At 47.8% G+C, this 17,022-nt stretch overlaps 6 protein-coding genes across 6 annotated transcripts; all 6 read right to left on the reverse strand.

Moving 5' to 3' along the window:
* Positions 1-1,200: 1,200 nt before the first annotated feature.
* On the reverse strand, positions 1,201-1,995 carry ANOM_008158 (uncharacterized protein; the record flags this gene model as incomplete). The annotated part of the gene is made up of 1 exon (XM_015553414.1): positions 1,201-1,995. One exon carries the CDS (start codon positions 1,993-1,995, stop codon positions 1,201-1,203), a length of 795 nt encoding a protein of 264 aa, XP_015403975.1.
* A 2,833-nt stretch (positions 1,996-4,828) lies between these two features.
* Positions 4,829-5,572, reverse strand: ANOM_008159 (uncharacterized protein; the record flags this gene model as incomplete). The annotated part of the gene is made up of 2 exons (XM_015553415.1): positions 4,829-5,406; positions 5,467-5,572. The coding sequence occupies 2 exons, from the start codon at positions 5,570-5,572 to the stop codon at positions 4,829-4,831; spliced, it is 684 nt and encodes a 227-aa protein (XP_015403974.1).
* A 677-nt stretch (positions 5,573-6,249) lies between these two features.
* Positions 6,250-7,781, reverse strand: ANOM_008160 (mannose-6-phosphate isomerase, class I; the record flags this gene model as incomplete). The annotated part of the gene is made up of 4 exons (XM_015553416.1): positions 7,631-7,781; positions 7,455-7,556; positions 7,257-7,400; positions 6,250-7,185 (listed from the first exon to the last, which is right to left on the reverse strand). Exons 1-4 carry the CDS (start codon positions 7,667-7,669, stop codon positions 6,250-6,252), a joined length of 1,221 nt encoding a protein of 406 aa, XP_015403958.1. The 5' UTR covers positions 7,670-7,781.
* Positions 7,782-8,284: 503 nt separating this feature from the next.
* On the reverse strand, positions 8,285-9,097 carry ANOM_008161 (uncharacterized protein; the record flags this gene model as incomplete). The annotated part of the gene is made up of 1 exon (XM_015553417.1): positions 8,285-9,097. The coding sequence occupies one exon, from the start codon at positions 9,095-9,097 to the stop codon at positions 8,285-8,287; it is 813 nt and encodes a 270-aa protein (XP_015403959.1).
* Positions 9,098-11,534: 2,437 nt separating this feature from the next.
* On the reverse strand, positions 11,535-14,037 carry ANOM_008162 (putative Patatin family phospholipase; the record flags this gene model as incomplete). Its single annotated transcript, XM_015553418.1, has 3 exons — positions 11,535-12,753; positions 12,822-13,666; positions 13,756-14,037. 3 exons carry the CDS (start codon positions 14,035-14,037, stop codon positions 11,535-11,537), a joined length of 2,346 nt encoding a protein of 781 aa, XP_015403960.1.
* A 1,489-nt stretch (positions 14,038-15,526) lies between these two features.
* Positions 15,527-16,671, reverse strand: ANOM_008163 (uncharacterized protein; the record flags this gene model as incomplete). Its single annotated transcript, XM_015553419.1, has 2 exons — positions 15,527-16,316; positions 16,439-16,671. The coding sequence occupies 2 exons, from the start codon at positions 16,669-16,671 to the stop codon at positions 15,527-15,529; spliced, it is 1,023 nt and encodes a 340-aa protein (XP_015403961.1).
* Between the last annotated feature and the right edge of the window lie 351 nt (positions 16,672-17,022).

Below are 17,022 nucleotides of genomic sequence, written 5' to 3' on the forward strand. Positions count from 1 at the left end.
ATTGTCCGGTGCGGGTAGCAGAGGGTGACGAGATGGCTGAACTTGCGGTTTTTCACAATGACTGGACGCCGAGAGAGAGGCCTTACCGGTGCCTTCATGGGATTGATAAGGCACAGAGTAGTATTCGTGGTGCGATCATCGTGCTTGGAAGCTGTCAAGCTAGTCAAGACTGAACAAGCATACAGGGTGCAGCTGGGCGCTAAGAGTACCTGTAAAGGACAAGCAATGGAAGGTTGATCCTTGCTCAGTGACAGGTGGTTCGTGTGATGAGCGTGATGAGGGATTGGCGAGGAGTGATTGTGATTGTGACGGCTTCTGCAGATGGTCGCATCGCCTCTGCGCTTGAGGCTTTCCATTCGTCGATCTCCCTTAGAACCCCTCATCTTTTTGTTTCCTGTCGATTATCATTGGTGAAACTCCTCCTTGGAAGATGCACAGTGCGATTTTGAGCATCGGAACATCCCTCCGAAATGCTCATCCTGTTGTGTTGCTCATTTGCAGGTTCTTTGGCACTGGGCGCTTAGAAGAATCGCAACTCACAGTCCCTGCATTGCGTTTGCCTTTTCCCCGAACCAGGAAATGGAACAGAGGACGAAATAAAAATGAATAAAAAATAAAAATAAAAAAAACAGGGAACTAAAATAAAATCAAATAATGTTCAACAAATCAAAAGGTTCATACAACGCCATTTATTCGTGATTATATGTCATAATAATAACAGGAAAATAATAATTGTGTACAAATTCTAGTCCCCGAAAGTACTGTTGGTGGTCGCTCCGTCGAAATGCCTTCGCGCCAAACATCAGTTAAGCGCAATTCGCCATCATTGGCTGTCATGCACAGGGTAAATCAAATCACTCATAGACTACTACTAGTAGTAGTACTTGGTCAACTCGGACTAAATGGAGCAAGAGAAAAAAACAAAAAGGAGAAAAAGAAAAAGAAAAAAAGAAAGGAGAAAAATAAGCCTCCCACATGAGAATACGAATTAGATAGTAACGCCACAATGCAAGTTTGTTCTTTCTCGCCGGTGGCACCGAAAAAGAAATGGAAGAGAGAGGCGAAGAATAAAAGAAATAAGCAAAGAAAGATCCCAATCGGTAGATCAGTGGTTTTCATGACTCATGGTACCTTAACGTATTAGGGTTCTTGCACAGGAAGCTCAAAGCATTATCTCGAATCCAATATAGTGGACATCAACTATCCGTAAAGATCATCGTACGACGGAACTAACTCCTGTTCTGCAACCGGTGCAGGCTTCGGCCGATGCATAAGCTTGGTATCGCGAGGACTCGGTCGGTGTCCAAGTCGAGGGTCTTCCGACGGCACTGAAGGGGTAGACGACGTATAACTAGTATGTCTCGAACTGGATGTAGCTGGTATAGATGCTGTCGGGTCGGTTGTAGCACTCTGCAAACTGAAATGGCGCATTCGTGATGTGACCGACAGCGGCGGTGATTTGGACGCGCGCGAATAGGCACCGCTTTCCTCGTGGGATTTGGTGCGAGACCTGTCTCGTGGATATTGCCCCTTCGGACTATAAAGGCCGGATATGGAATCCTCTTCCTCATCGGTCGAAGATTCGTCAAACCCATCCCTCACTGTAGGATGGGCGTTAGGTCCTAGTATAGGACTTGGAGGGGGCGCCTTTTTCTTCGATCGCCCTCGTAGCTTTGAGTCGTAGTGTCCCGTCGGCATAGTCATGGCCGAATCAGTGGACGATGTCCGCTCTTTGAAGTTTCCCGAAGGTAGAGTAGATTTGTGGCCATGGCGATCGAGCGAATCAAGGGAACCATGTCGTCGACAGTGGTCTAACATTCTAACGGGTACCGAATTGGGTGTTCCAACAGGTGACTGTTCATATTGACTCCAGGAGCCGGCATTGGGATACGTGATAGCCACATCTCCCCAGCGGGAGTGCAGCTCCGAAGAGAGCTTTCGCTTTCTTCTTAATTTTTGAATGATACCTGTCATGATATCCAAAGGGCTTTTCATAGAATGAAGTCTGCCCACATATGTGTGGTAAGCGTTTGAGCTTCAACTAATGACGAGTGGCTCAAAGCATACAAAATTTCAGGTCAAAAGTGTGCGTGACGCATACCTTGAAGCTGGCAAGCTATGCGTGTCGCTCGTCTACCAATTCGTCGAGAGGGGTCGAGGACTATCTAAACGGAGCAGAGGACGGGAAATGTGGAAGTATTGGGGACCACCAGTCTGCATGGGATAATGATATATCAGTATACGTCCATCGACGACATACCGCCCGTCAAATGGCATCTGCATGTCTCTCTGAATTGGCGGCAGAGAAAAGGTCTCCCGGAGAGATAGACTGTCAACGGGCGGGCTCCCAGGCAAATTTGGTGCGAGTAGGCTAAGGGGACGCGTCTTGGACCCGACAGTCTGGTCCGCCCCTCCTCTACCCCCTTCCGGTGGAGGTTGACAGAGCACCAGTAGATGAAGACCGACTGACCGATCTCCCTTGGTCACCGAGGAGTCTTCGAAAGCAGCACAACGACTGGCGATGGTAACTGGCCCTAGGAAGCTGGGCCGACCATGATTATGACAGGGAAGCCAACCGGGTCCAACACACGGCTTCGTAGCTCATGAGGATAGGGCCGAACGAGGGGTGAATATTACGGCGCAGTCATCTTGCGTCTACCGTCGCCCACCACGACATGGATGTCAGTGTAGACCGGCGTGGGTCCTGGCTTGGCGTGGCGCTTCATGGCCAACATCACACTGGCGGGCAAACAGAGGACAGGGGACAGAACAGAGCTATGTCTTGGGAGCAAGGATGTTGTACAACTCCTTGCCGTTTATAGGTGCGTCGACCCCGCGAGCGCAAGCGATGCAACATCACCTCCCAGGCAAGGTGGAGGGCGATCCCTTCGTATGACTGGCGAAGTGTCAGATGAGTTAATAAATGAGGCCCATTGTGCTCAAGGGACCGAAGTCTCTTTACCTAACGTCTCCACAGACACCAACACAGTTCTTTGCACACGGAACCATAATTCCTTCCGCCATGGAGGGGTGAAAAGAGGGGAAAGGGAGAAAGTCGTTGGCTGGCGCGAGAACAAGCACCCGGTTGATCGTCGCGGTTGAACCCGAACCATCCACCGAGCTTATCTACGCGCCGTGATGGAGACGATGTGGGATGGCCAATATAATAAACTCTTGTCCAAGATAAACGAATTGTTGAGTCCCTGCAGCTAGACAGTTTGGGAATTTTGACCAGGTATGAACGCCCCAGCGAGGTGTCTTGTCAAATGACCCATGACAAATTCCTCCGCGACATCCTTGCCCTAAAATCCCCATCGGGCAGCTCCATTTGATCCTGGTAAGTAGCCTCAATCGCTGTACAACGACGGTAGACATCTTCTGCAAGTTATAGTTATTTAGTCTTAACCTCAGTGGTTTAATGGCTGCGAAAGTCAGCAGTCCATTTACTCCAATAGGTACGGAGTAGTTGTTAAAGATACCGTATAGTATGTGCCGATATCAGACTGCTGATATTATGGCTTGAGGCTGTGATAGACTATGACTCACGTCCAGATCGTTCTATGGCTTACTTCATGTCCCATCTATTCGACGATAGTAGCTTTTTTTTATTTTTATTTTTTTCTTATTGTATTTTATTTTATTTTCCTGTCTTTCTGTACCTCCGTTTCTTTGTTCTTGAGTGGCCGAGCATTTAGTCCCACTGCTAATATCCGCCGGAATGCTACCCTGCAGATGCCATGGACGTCACGCCCAGAAGTACTAGTACTAGACACCATATCCAACAAGACACAAGCGCCAGCACCGGCTTCAATGATCAATCCCTGTAATAAGTCGGACTGATGGAGTCATCTTTACACACCCTGTGAGACTGTGCCCCTCACAAGTACGCAACCAGGTAGACTAAGTAGACAGGTCCCACCAACTCTCCAGTACTTTTTCACCGTTCTTTCCTTTCTCCCTTCCTGTGTATGCTTTTCACTGCTGCAGGCGGACTGTCTCAAGTACTACTGGTAGAGATAATGGCCCAGTTATTGCCCTTTTTCTTTTTTCCAATGAGTCGGACTTGGAAGTTGTTAGTAACTTGCCATCCTCATTTTACCAAGTGGACCTGTTTCCTCCCCCCAGATATTGAGCACGAAATATGCAAGCAGTGACATAGTATTCTTCATTAGTGGAAGAGACCTATATCTAAGTCTTTGCTGGCTCTAGATGTTTGGCTTGTTTGGCTATGCTCATGCCGTTCTGTGGAAGGAGCCATCGTTTGAATCAGGATAGGAAAGGATGTTAGTTCCGCCCTCTCTTGAATATCAGCATCAGCCTCCCTCATTATCCTACTTGTTACATCTGGTTCCACAAAGGGTGAGTTGACAGTGCCATCAAGACAACCTCATCACTTACTCACTCAGGTTCAACCTCAGCAGGAACATATGTACATTGTATATTCTGCTGTGCACAAGAACGGGCAAAAGCATGATTGTCCACTTTCCTTTGGATCATGGTCTAGCACATCACATCCATCAGAATACCGTGACAGCGAGACATTAGCTACGAGCCCATACTCTAGCGACCCAGGACATGCTTCATGGTCATCATCAATATCATTATACCTAACGCCGCGGCATAGGAACGCAGAGATCGTTACTGTCATGAACCCATCGTGTCGCTTCCCCAACAAAAAGGAGGAAGCCCGGAAGCAAACAGCAAAAGAGAAAAGCACACCATACACCATACGCCGTATTGACCCATTTATCCATTCCAATCCCATTTACCGATCCAACGCTAACCAAACCCCACAGATCCATCCCATGTGACAAGTTGAAACCAAACCCTAATTAAAATTCGTGACCAACCTCGACAGAACAGGTTTTGGTCGTCGAAGTGACTGGGCCCCCTCTAAAGGTCGAGAGAAATTGGTGGTGCTACTAGTCGAGTCCATCGACCGAGAGCTCTCCAGTGACAATCCCCGGTGCTCTGCTTGAGACGAACTTCTCTGTGTCTCCGCGGGTCCTGTGTACTGCTGCTCGACTCCTCGAATAAAAGAGAATGGTCTTTCCTCAAACATACCGACCGGATCCACCTGGGTCGGTCGATTGATCTTAACTGATGGTGGCAGTTGACTAATGCCGTGGTACTTCGAGGGGTCATAGGCGGGTATAGTGGTATATGCGGGTGGTGGGGTGTCCCCGGACAGTCTACCACGAGGATGGGTATGACTTTGCTCTCGTGGTTGGCTATAGGAATACATTGACGAGTAGGGTCGTGGCCGTTTTATTCCCTGGTTGTCGGAGGGATATTCCTGGGGCGTATATCCCATCGGTGCATGCATGACCAACATGTTCTCCTCGTATTGTCGGATGCGATCCCATCTCCGTTTCTTGAAGAGGATGAACAAGATCCCCGCAGTGACTAGTTTGACGTCAACAACATGATTTCGGTGAGCATATAGAGAAGAAAGGCTCTACTTACTAGCAATAGCAGCGACACAACCCAATACAACCCCGATGATAATCTGGTTGGTGGCTGGGTCACTCGATCGAGGCACCAATGACCTTGGGCAAAGAGGGAGAAACATATTGCTAGCTTGCGGGGTAAGATGGAAGGGATCGCTGACCGAGAGAAAACACTTGAGCTTCCCCCTCAGTTCAGTTCAGGTCAGTTCAGTTCAAGAAGAGCGGAGACTCCCCCCATTAAGAACTCAAGTTCACCTCCAGCCTCGTTTCAGGATGGCTTGTTTGAGATCATTTTAAGTTCCGATCAGGGCATCTGCTCCAGCCTTGAGTCGCGGCTAGCCAGCGTGACAGTATGCAGTGTATCCAGCACGCACCAGTCTGTGACAAAAGCAAGAACCCCAAAAATAGAAGAATTTCGGCGCGATTGCAGATTCATTGGCTGTCGATGATCGGTTTCGGAGCTGCAAGCGCTCGGATGGTCGTATCAGCGGCAATTGAAGGATCGGACCCGCATTAGTTGTGATCTATTTTAAAGTGAGCAAAATGAGGAGAAATCGGAAATTCTGAGTAACTGGTCGCGGATCCAACTTGCCTTCTATCATTCTAGAATTTTAAACATGTTCAAATCGGGCGTTTTCAGGATATGCCTGTCGGTCGGCTCGTTCTAGTATTCTATACGCCACGCGTTGTTAGAGGACTAGCCCCCAAACCTAACCTCAACGTCTACAGACCCCAGTGTACATGGAGAAAAGCATCCCATCCAAAATGTCTTATACTGTAGTGTTTCGAATTCTTTCGTTTACTCGGCATATGGTCGATACACAGCGATTCCCTTGTCCGTAGATAGATCCAAGCTCACCCCTTGTCCAACAAAGTATACATATCCCTCCTGCAGGTCGAACGTCTTGACAGACTTGCCCTCGGTCAATTCTAACCGCCCAGATCCTTTGGTGACAAAGAGCAGACTCGGTCCAGAAATAGCCTTGTGTGTTTCATACTCTCCGGCTCCCAGACTAGTCGCCAAAACGTTAAATTCACTGAAAGGAGGCGCATACTCATCCGATTTCCCATTGACACCCTTGTCACTCTTTCTCCGTGGCAAAAGAGCCTCGTCCACTCCGTGTGGTTTGAAACTCAGAGCGCGCGTGAATAAATCGACATTATCACGGTCTGCACGCGGACAAAACCCCGTGTTAATCACATTATCAGACCGCGCCATACACTCAACGATGTCACCACAAAGATACGCATGGATACTGTCCGCAGGTACGCAGACAGCCTCCCCAGGTCCAAGAGTAATGTAGTTCATCAGTAGCGCAGCAACGAGGTTACCATTGTCGAACTCGGTATATTGCTTGCTAAGTCGATCGAGCATCCCAGGGATATAACGATGCTTTCCAAATTGAGCTTCTGGGAGATCCTTAAGACCCTGAATGATCTCTGAGACAACGATCGGGGGCAAAGTGAGGAGCGTCTTGCAGAGTTCTCGTAGTACTTCGTCGTCGAATGGCTGATTGTATGGTACTAATTGCTCAACTGGCTTGAGCTTCATGATCGCTTCGATTTCACTAAGGGGTTTGAAGCCAGCAAAGAGCTCGAAACTGGACAGCGCGACTGCGATCTCAGGCTTATGATTTGGGTCATTGAATTGGTCTGGGTTTTCTTTGTGGAGTTGCTCTGCTAGTGATTTGTCTGGGTGGACTTGGAGAGGAAGCGCTTTACTAAATGAGAGGATCTGGTGGTTTGTTGCGTTAACTCATCTTCTGCTGAGGCCCAGCACACATTCCATGGAAGTACAAGACTCACTTTCGGCAAGAACGGAATTTCCGGCCCATACTTATCAAGCGCCGATTTCCCAACGAGCTGTGGGTTCTTCTTTAGATACTCGGAGAGGAGCTCGCCTGTTGAAAGAATTCGAGAAGGGACAGTCGGGTATGTGCCCATCCACATCTACAGATGTCAGAAGCAACGCCTTCGCTATTCCACATATGTAGCTGGAAGTACCTCAGAGTATGTTTGGTCATCTTTTACATCTCCGCTCTTTGGGGTCTTGGACCAAAGCTGACCGGCTAACGAGTTCTTCCCTTGTTTACCCCATGGATCATTCTGGAAAGGTAGAGTAGTTAGCATTTTGTAGTTGACATATTCAAGAACAATACTAGAAAAAGGATTGCTTATACCTTTACTCCACATTGGAGCTGAACGACCGGCTCCGCCATTGTCACGAATCGGGAGTATTATTCCCCTTGATTTTGATTAGTGTCTAGAGTGTGTTTAGGTGGAACCGGAGAGAACTATTCAACATTAGAGTCTGCCAGAGATAAGACAAGGGAAGAGAGTATTTATTTGTACGATGGAAGGCGGTCCTGCGTGAACATGTCGTCATGGATGGATGATCGCGACTTCCTTTTTGGGAAATTCCTGGTCATGACTTCATATCAGCCCTAACTCCAAGACTTCAGAATTTCCATGAAGCCAAGAGTTTCCCTTTCTTACAGATCCAGATGGAAGACTGCCAACAGGATATTCAACAGGAGGAATTCGGAATCAATGCTCCTTAATCGTCACACTGACGTCAGTGCCGGTAGTGCTTTTGAACACCGATTATATCCATGTAATTGAATAGAAGCAGTTCTAGATTGTAGATATCAGATGTGAGGTAACGTAAGCTCTTCATTATACGTGTATTCGTGGGAGTGATTCAGCCAACCACCAACGCCTTGCAAAGCCCTAACGCAGAAAATGCTCATCGCGCTATAACGGTCGCAGATATATACACCATCATGACATGATGATCAAGATTATAAATCTCAGAAAAAGAAGTCCATAAACTTTTATCCATAAATGTCCTCCGCATCGGGTACCATGGTCATAGTCATGCGCCTCGCAGCACGAAGCCTCTTCTTCTCTGACGATGAAGTCGTGTTCATTTGTGCGGCCATCACCCACTCACTATATTCGCCACTAGTTCTATATCCCGCCCGTGATGACCGGTGAGACCTCTCGTGGGGTTCAACGTAGTGATCGTACTTGTCCTCAAGATGAGAATCCCGGTAGTATCGCCTGGGTTGATTGTACCTCTCCTCAATCTCGGCGCGGTTGGACTGCATACTATGATGCGAACTCGCAGAGTATCTGTGGCTTCCTGTCGAGACAGCTGCAGCCCGGGTATCGGCAGGGATATATCGAAATCGAGGTGAATCATGACCCCGCGAAGCTGCTTTCTCAGCAACCTCAGTAGAGTAGTCTTGATGGATAGGTTTGTAGGCAAACTCGGTTCTTCGGTCGGGGTGGTGCAGATGCTCTTTCTCGTTTGGGTCCTCGGTGGAATGTCGTGACCGTGGAGCCAAACGCATCGAAAGACGACGAGGGTTCAATGTGCTCATGGAAAAGGAGTTCTGCCTAGATGGGGGAGTATTGTCCGGAGCAGAGGCTGCATCGTAGTTCTCCCGGGAGGATCTGGTAGAATTGCCCCTGGCGAGGCCATGACCATAACCTCTGTGAGTAGATTGCCGAGGGCTTTCGAGTTGATTCCATGATCCTTCAGTCGGAGCTGATATTGAGACGTCTCCAAACCGTTCATGAAGGGGCTTGTAGGTGTCGTTCTTGCGAAGGCGGTTCAGGGGCCGCTGTACGATGCTTGCCATGATGAAGATAACTCGACGTATGGAATAAAAAAAGAAAAAGGGCGACAAGTCAAGTTTCGAATATGTAGCAACCCAAGGATTATGGGCTAATAGGTATGCTGATGGGACAAGCCTATATGAACTCTTTGCGATAGTGGGCACTATGCAAAGTTCCTGGGCACCAATAACAACGCTGCAAATAAGAAAACGTCCAAGTAATTGTAGTGGAAGTTGAACGCTAACAAGCTGCTGAAACGCGCAAGGAGAATTAATGCACGCCGAACAATCAAGACGCTTGGAGGCACGAAACAAAAGGGACTTCAAGATATGGAAGGATTCATGAGCTGAAGCGTCTGACAAAGCACAGACCAAAGTATAAATCCAGAAGGATTTTGTCTGGGCTGAAGTTCCAGTCGCATTGTAGAGGATGGAGGAGTATAAAAGCTTGTCCTTGAGCCAAGAGTTTCAGGAATGATTCTTTTTTTGTCTCGTGCCCGTCGAATTACCGGCGCAGGGTCAGTGTCATGCATGCACTGCAGGTAGTCTGTACTACCCTAAGTCATTAGTGTAGTTGCCAACATTAGAAGCAACCCTCCACAATAAACGCGGATCAACTCCAGAGTAGCCGCCGGGATAGGTGGGAGAAGTGCGGCCAGGTGCATTAGTCTCCGCGCCTGGAACCACGGATCCATCGCTGATTGATTGACATGACATTAGGTCCTGTTCCATTCTTAGCAAATTTCCTTGAAGGAGTCTATTATTGTCTAGAACTAATTACCTTGATCGCAGGAATTAGTTCCGACCTAACACTGCATAATTCGGCCAAATTTAGAACCATCACCAAGCGAAGCGCCAAACATCCCTGCAACAGAATCGTGAAACAATTACCTGCATCACCCTAATTAGTGTCGGTGCTCTATAATTATCGCAAAAGCACGACACCCAGGGTGGTTAATATTAGCAACAGACAGGTTCTAGACGGTAATGAACCCATGAAGTTGATTGCTGGAACGCTGAGACAAGTGGAAGCGCCAGTAGGATACCTGGACTTTGTTTACCCCAATGTGAAGCACATTCTCGCAGTATGCTAATCTAGTCTTTGAAATGTCTTCAAGTTACTGGTCATGCTTGCTGATATACTCTCATCGAAAGCCTTGGTCATACCGCAGCTCGGACATGGTAATGCCATTCGAGCCAAGCTTAGAGGAGGGGGCGGGGGAGTAAATGAAGGTTAGTAGGTGAACCGAGAGATTAATTTAGGACCTCGGATATTCTAAGGAAGCTAAAAATGGCAAATATGTGAGCAAATTATGCCGCCTAGATCAATAAGCGCTGAAGTTGTCCAATACCCGCGGTTACACGATGTTGTCATTAGGAACGTTGCCAAATTTACAAAGCAACGCTTTGGATTATATGTTAGGATAGTGTGGATGCTACTTTTACATAGTATTCAATATGAGTGTCAGCAGCGATACCTCGTAGAAGTTATATTTCCCTGAGAGCTTCATAGACTATACCTAGTGGATTATAGGAATAAAAGCCCTATTAGAGCAAAGTGGCATGTAACATCGTCTCCTCTGTTATGGGTACTATTGTACTTATCTTACACCGAGCCCAACGTGGGGAGGCTTTTACGTAGTCAAGCAGCGGAGAGTATACTAGTACTGATGTTGCTGCGTTATCTATCTAGGTTCTATGACAAGGCCAGACCAATCGGGATCTTTGGCCTTTTGGTCAAGTTAGGGCTTGCTGGCAAGTCGAACAAGTGCTGTATCACTCCTTCTTATTCTGGTCTCATAGTGCCTATATGATCAATTGTATAGAGCTCAACACTGATCACTGCATACTGTCAGTTCGGACAATGTACCTTGTCCCTATGCATTCATATATGAGTTAAGCAATATAGTTACTAGCACAGACTATCTAGGTATATATGTAGGCGTACACACCGATATTACCAAAGTATGTTTGAAAGAGCCGTCTATCATAGCCAAGTCTTGCGAATCAGGGAGGATCGCTCTGTAGCCAATCCTCTCTTTGAAAACTCCAATGTCAGAACGCCGCCAGCTTTGCAGCAGTAACAAACCTATATCCGTCTACAAAAGTCCCCAATTCTAGATGTCAAGATGACAAAGTGAAAAGGTAAGAAATCTGACGAAAGACCAAAGAAATCATAAACACTACATCCCAGATGACGATCTTCTGAGACGCACCACAGAGGCCCACCCGATCCTCGCTACATTCCACAGGAGGACGTCGGACTCCGGGCTTGCAACCTCCTTATAGTGTAATTGAAGATTTTGGCTGTTCCAAGCAAGACAGTAAATGTGCCCACCAACAGACCGGAGACACAAAGCCGGCATACCGCATACAACAGGTCATACCATCTGGCTAGGTGCTTCGGTTATCATGCAATTCCACCTCACCTAAAAGCAAGCAGATCCTCGGCACAGCCTGGTTAGTTGTAGGTGGGAGGTGTGAGGTCTGGATGGCTCGTGGGTGTCATGCGGAGAGTGCGGCTTTGAGGGGATGATATCAATTTGGTGGATAACTGGCGTGCCGGAGTCAAAGAGGAATCTATGATATGGGTTGATGGCTGATATTGTGTGCCCACAGATGATCTCCTTGAGTGAATAGATGTAGTTGGTAATGACCGCAGCGATGGGAGGGCACCATGCGGAGCGGACCAGCGAGATAGTTGATGATGAACTGCTCGACCATCTGCAAGCCTGAGTCGTTCCAAACCCAGGGGTCGCGTCTCTTCGTCAGTGCCAGACTCCGTGAGAGATAGGTCATCGCTAAGGTCGGGAAAATAACTTTCACGAGCCTCAACTCGATCATCATCTGTCTCATCTTGCCGATCGGTGTCTGACGATTGTTCGGGTGACTGTACACTACAGCATCTTCTTAGAAGTGGTCTTGCTCGGCGACCAGAATTGGCCCTGATATGCTTGGCCTTTTCAACTTCATGACTGTAGGAGCTTCTCCGGTTCAGCAAGCGTCCTCGGCCACAGCTACTGTCTATGGTTTCCGAATAGCCAGGCAGTCCGATTGTCCTTAATGCTGTCTGGCTCGAACTAAATGCCACTCTCGCCCGCATCTGTTGGATAGCCGAGTCCAACGCTAATTCAATAGCGCAGTGGTTTCGAATCCGTCTGAGTTTGGGCCACGTCGCACGCTCCCCTGAAAGACATGCTTTGAGCATGAACTCCGTAGTCGGATTCTTGAGAATTACAGGAAAATGGGTGTAGAGTATTTCGGGGTAAATGTTAATATCCCCGGAGTATTTCTGGTTCACGATTGATACGGTTTTGGTCAGAGATGTTGGGAAAATACCAAGTTCAGATAAAACCGTCAATCGATGCAATACCTCATCCTTCGCGAGGTGCGTCATGGTGTGGAACAGCCGAGAAGTCAAGGACGGGGTCTGCGGTGTTCCGTGGGTCGGACCATCGTATTTTGGGAGAAAGGGGACCACATGAGGATTAACTTGCGACACAATGAAGTGGTTGACATTGAACATTTCCGATAGGCGGGTCATCGGTAGATCGCCATCTACTGAGCCATCGATATACTGCCTATGCAAGTCGTTCCAAGGGACTGCCTCTCCTGTCTCTGGATCTTTGGCCATGAGAACAAATGGCGAAAATACTAAGGGCACCGAGCACGAGACAGCTCTGTGAAAGTTAGTCCGACAATAAAACTTTGGGTGTGGTGGGGGAAACGGGGAAAAAGTAGAACGTACACTGCAGACCAAATCAACACATTAGGCGCTGTTATGTAGTTTAAAAGCTTGGGGAGCTCATAGATTCCAGCACTAGAAACGCAGATGTTAAGTATTCTGCGCGTTCTATTATATGCTTCCTGGAATGTAATATCCCCAAGCCAATTTCGCATAACCTTGGCTAAGTTGGAGATGTCCAGAAAAGAGCCGTACTTCAGAAACCTGGCGGTCTTCTGAAGAATATTCTCCTCCTGGTCGGGATCATTGAAAACAGCAAAGTCCCCATAGGCAAACGTATCCAAAAGTAACGGCAGTTCATCATCTGTCCGAGTGCAGAAGACAGCGCAAATAATACTTCCCGCCGAAGCGCCAGAGATAATGCGAGGAAGCAGTTTTGCCTGCCAGAGCGCTTTGAGCACGCCGATGTGATTCATACCGAATGTTGCTCCACCTGAGAATAGTAAGGCGCTCCGGCCAAAAGCTTGCCTTGCTGCTAGAAGTTGATCAAGGATATACTTCAGTTCCAACCCATCACACCGCCCTTTCGCTGACAGGTCTACCAGCGACGATATTGTGTCGAGGGCTGTGGTGATGTACTGATCAATCAAGTCCTTCGTACCCACGTGCGAGTGCCCATAGAGAGAATCGTTACGCATGTTTCCTAAGTCGCGGCTTAGGGAGGTGCGGATTAGGAACATCATTCGGCTAACGTCACAGCTAATGCGAGCTTCTTCTAGTTGCTTCAGGCGTTCCTGTACTAGATGGGGATCGTATTCGGAACTCTCGAAGGTTGTTTTCCAGGAGTTGTTGTCTTCTAATTCGTCCAACTCATAGGCGCAGTCCTTCCACTCTTTGTATGATACAGCCTGAATCATACAGTTAGAAAGCATATCAAACTGCAAGGCGAACCAGCCGTATAGTGGAGAAATGTCCAGTAAAGGAAGGGCTAACATACATTGCGCATTTTAAGATATAGCACCTGCTTTCGATCCTCGATAGTACTATTCCCACCCTTGCCCACCTTGGAGGAGCTATCCTGGTTCACATTATACAAAGTATCGCCGGCCCAAGTCAGGGAGGACTTGATGACAGATGACAGCGAGGGAAGGGAAACAGCTCTCGAAAGGAAGCGAAACGGAGTACCAGAAGCCTCCTTGACGGAAGACGGTTTTCGGGCATGTTTACTCTTGGGATGGCAGCGAGGGCTTATTATGGGGGAGTCATGAAGGATTGCCATGCCAGGCTTCCACTGACATCAAGGCATTCGACCGAGAAACAGATAGCACTTCAAATGGCTAGTATAAAAAGAGATCGATGGGTGGAAGAAACTATCTTAAATGAAAGCCGGTCAAAGGAGAACACATAGGAAGGGATAAGTAAAATGAAGATCTAGCACCGAATCAGAGACAAGCATAAGTCAGGGAATATAAGTGTTCATCTCCATGACCGTGGGGTGCAACAAGACTGGGATGGTTCGGGAAAACTGTGTGCAAATCATGGATAAATCTGGGGGTGTGTCAGCAGCGCAGCCTAAGGCCCCGTCCGGAGTAGATCCAGACGTCACGAGGGGCCCCCTGTCCGCCCCTGGTGATTGGGCAGAAGTCCGGTTCAGTGGCTATCGATCGCCACAAGCGCTAGTCAGCCCCAGGGAAACCGCTCATCATGCGCATCAATCCTTTTCGCGGGGATTCTTCATTCGGAAAGCCCGCCGTCTGGACACCGTTGAACCAGCACCAACTACATCCCACTATATTCAATCCATAACCACAGGAACATTATAAGATTTACCTTCGGTTCTAAAATCTAAACAACCAAAACTCTATGTTTAAAAAGAGGAGCAAAACCTGGATATTGTAGACGATGATCGCCAATCCTTCAGCCCAGATCATCGGCTGGATGATCTCATACAGCCCCACAAGCTGAATGGAGGGGATGATGAAGTATTGCGAAGGCAGGCATTACCGCATCAAAAGAAATTTGTCAGTGGAAAGATAGCTTGGGACGGATAGCGGATCGAAACAAATCGGCCTGGAGTACGGTCAAGTACTACGTACTGCCTTACGACTAGTCAAGGAGTATACTACTAGTATACCTAGTTAGTAGGTATCATACGGGGTCACGAGCGCTCTTCGGTATGTAGCGTACTCCGTACAGGGTGTTTCTATGCGATGGCCTGAACATTACCACACCGCATATCTCAAAGTTGATGCGATACGAGATTTCAATGCAACCCAACATTTACAGTAAGAGTTATGAGCAGTGATGGAGATGCCGGTTGTGGGTATTGGTTGGCAAGGATGACAGTTATGTAATGCTTACTGAGTAGTATTATACATGGCTATTGCCCTCAGATATTCCTGATCCACGAGCTGAGCCTAAATTCTCAGTCATGGGTCAAGGGTCAGTAAGCTGCGATACCCATGTTTTAACATGCGAAAGTTTGTGTGACCGTATCAAAACGTTTACGGAACCCCAGGCCCAGTGACACGATAGGCGTTTGGACTCGAATCTCAAACTCGAGACGATAAATCCCCACTATAAGTTGGGGATGGTCATGCGAAACCAGGGCTATCACATGCTTTGGAGATAGGGGTGCGCATGTGAAACGGGCCTGAAAATGGGGAACGCGGTCCCATCCATCTTTCAGTCCAACATTCTAGACCTCTCCTAGAGGGATCATAAAACTGCCATTAAGTGACCTTTTATTCGCTATTCTGCGGAGAAAGTCAAGGTATCAGACGCAACCACTTTCCCAGTGCATCTCTTGCCTGCGACTCGACCCCATTCTCTCTCCAGAAATGTCCAGCTCCGTCAATCTCGGCCGATTGAAATTGACCCCCGGGCACATGCGACAGTTCGTCTGACCATTTATTTAATTTACTTGAAGATGTAAAGCTGTCCTGATTTCCGTAAATAGCTAGAGTCGGATGGGCGCATAGCTGACGAGTTGGCTTGGGGCATGGAATCTGTCTCCGTTGAGCTGGACTGTGAGCCCCAATATCCAAGGACATTGTTGAGAAGAACGTTAGGAGCAGATTGAGTGGCGGCAAGAGGGGCGACATGAGAAGGTATGAAATTGTTGTTCCTGAAATATCCAGCGGTTCTTCCATGACCAGGTGGTCTTCTGTTGCCCAGTTTCGTTCCTGGGTTGAGTCATTGGCCTCGAGCAGAGCCGAAACTTTCGCTGCACTTTGGAGGATTCCATATGCCTGTGTACTAACGGTGATATTTTTGAAGATATCCGCGACGACATCAAGTGAGGGAAGATGTGATGCAATTAATGAGCCGTAGGAATAACCACCGAGTATGAGATGGATATCTGCTCGGGCAAGTGTAGACTGCGCATCAGGGCCCTCAACACTGGGCCCACTTGGGATACTTCCATCCCCTCGACGTGAAACCTTTTGCGACCTCAAGGAATGCAAGTAGCACAGCATGAATCCGTAGAAGGACACATAATCTGCTAATTCGGGCTTCGCGGTCCAACTAGTCCGTCCTTCTGAAGTACCGGCACCACTACAGAACATATCAGTATACACCCATCCAATGATATATATAGCCAGAGAAAAAGAGAAGGAAAAAAGAGTAAACCAGTATAGAGACCAAGGTGCACCAAAAAAGCTAGCCATTCTACTTACCGAAAATTGAATGTACCCACGATATATCCACTCCTCAAAAGCTCGCCTCCGACAAAGCTTACGACTGGATCGTCGTAACACCCACCGAGGGGAGCATATGGATGTGCGACTATAGCCCCTCGTATAGTTTCTGACTGCAACGGAGTACGGGGAAGATAAAGGCGACAGTCGAGTTGAGTGTCATCGTGAAGTGAAGGAATGGTGAAAGAGTATGTGGGAGAGGGTAGATACATATTTTTACAGGATTCGGCACAAGATGTCTATGTTGGATCTATAACAATATAGCCCTGAGATACATACCCGAGAACTGAGCCGTTAACGCGGCGAACGGTTCCTGATGTCACGCTGCCGGAGGGGTTTTAAGACCCCAAAGTTGCAAAGTTGGTCAATGCGTCTTCCCCGATGCGCTTTGTTTTAGGGACGCTGCCCTACGACGCTGGACAATAAGCCCAGACCAGCCTTGGTCATATAATTATAGCTACTAGTATTTATTCTATACTACAATATTAATATTTCTTCCAGAGTAATCCCAACAAGAACTGTCAAAACTTCTATATATTAAATCTCTCTATCTGTGTCTTTTT

The sequence above is a fragment of the Aspergillus nomiae genome (genome assembly GCF_001204775.2).
Source record: "Aspergillus nomiae NRRL 13137 chromosome Unknown contig00296, whole genome shotgun sequence".
In the NCBI taxonomy this organism is placed as follows: domain Eukaryota; kingdom Fungi; phylum Ascomycota; class Eurotiomycetes; order Eurotiales; family Aspergillaceae; genus Aspergillus; species Aspergillus nomiae.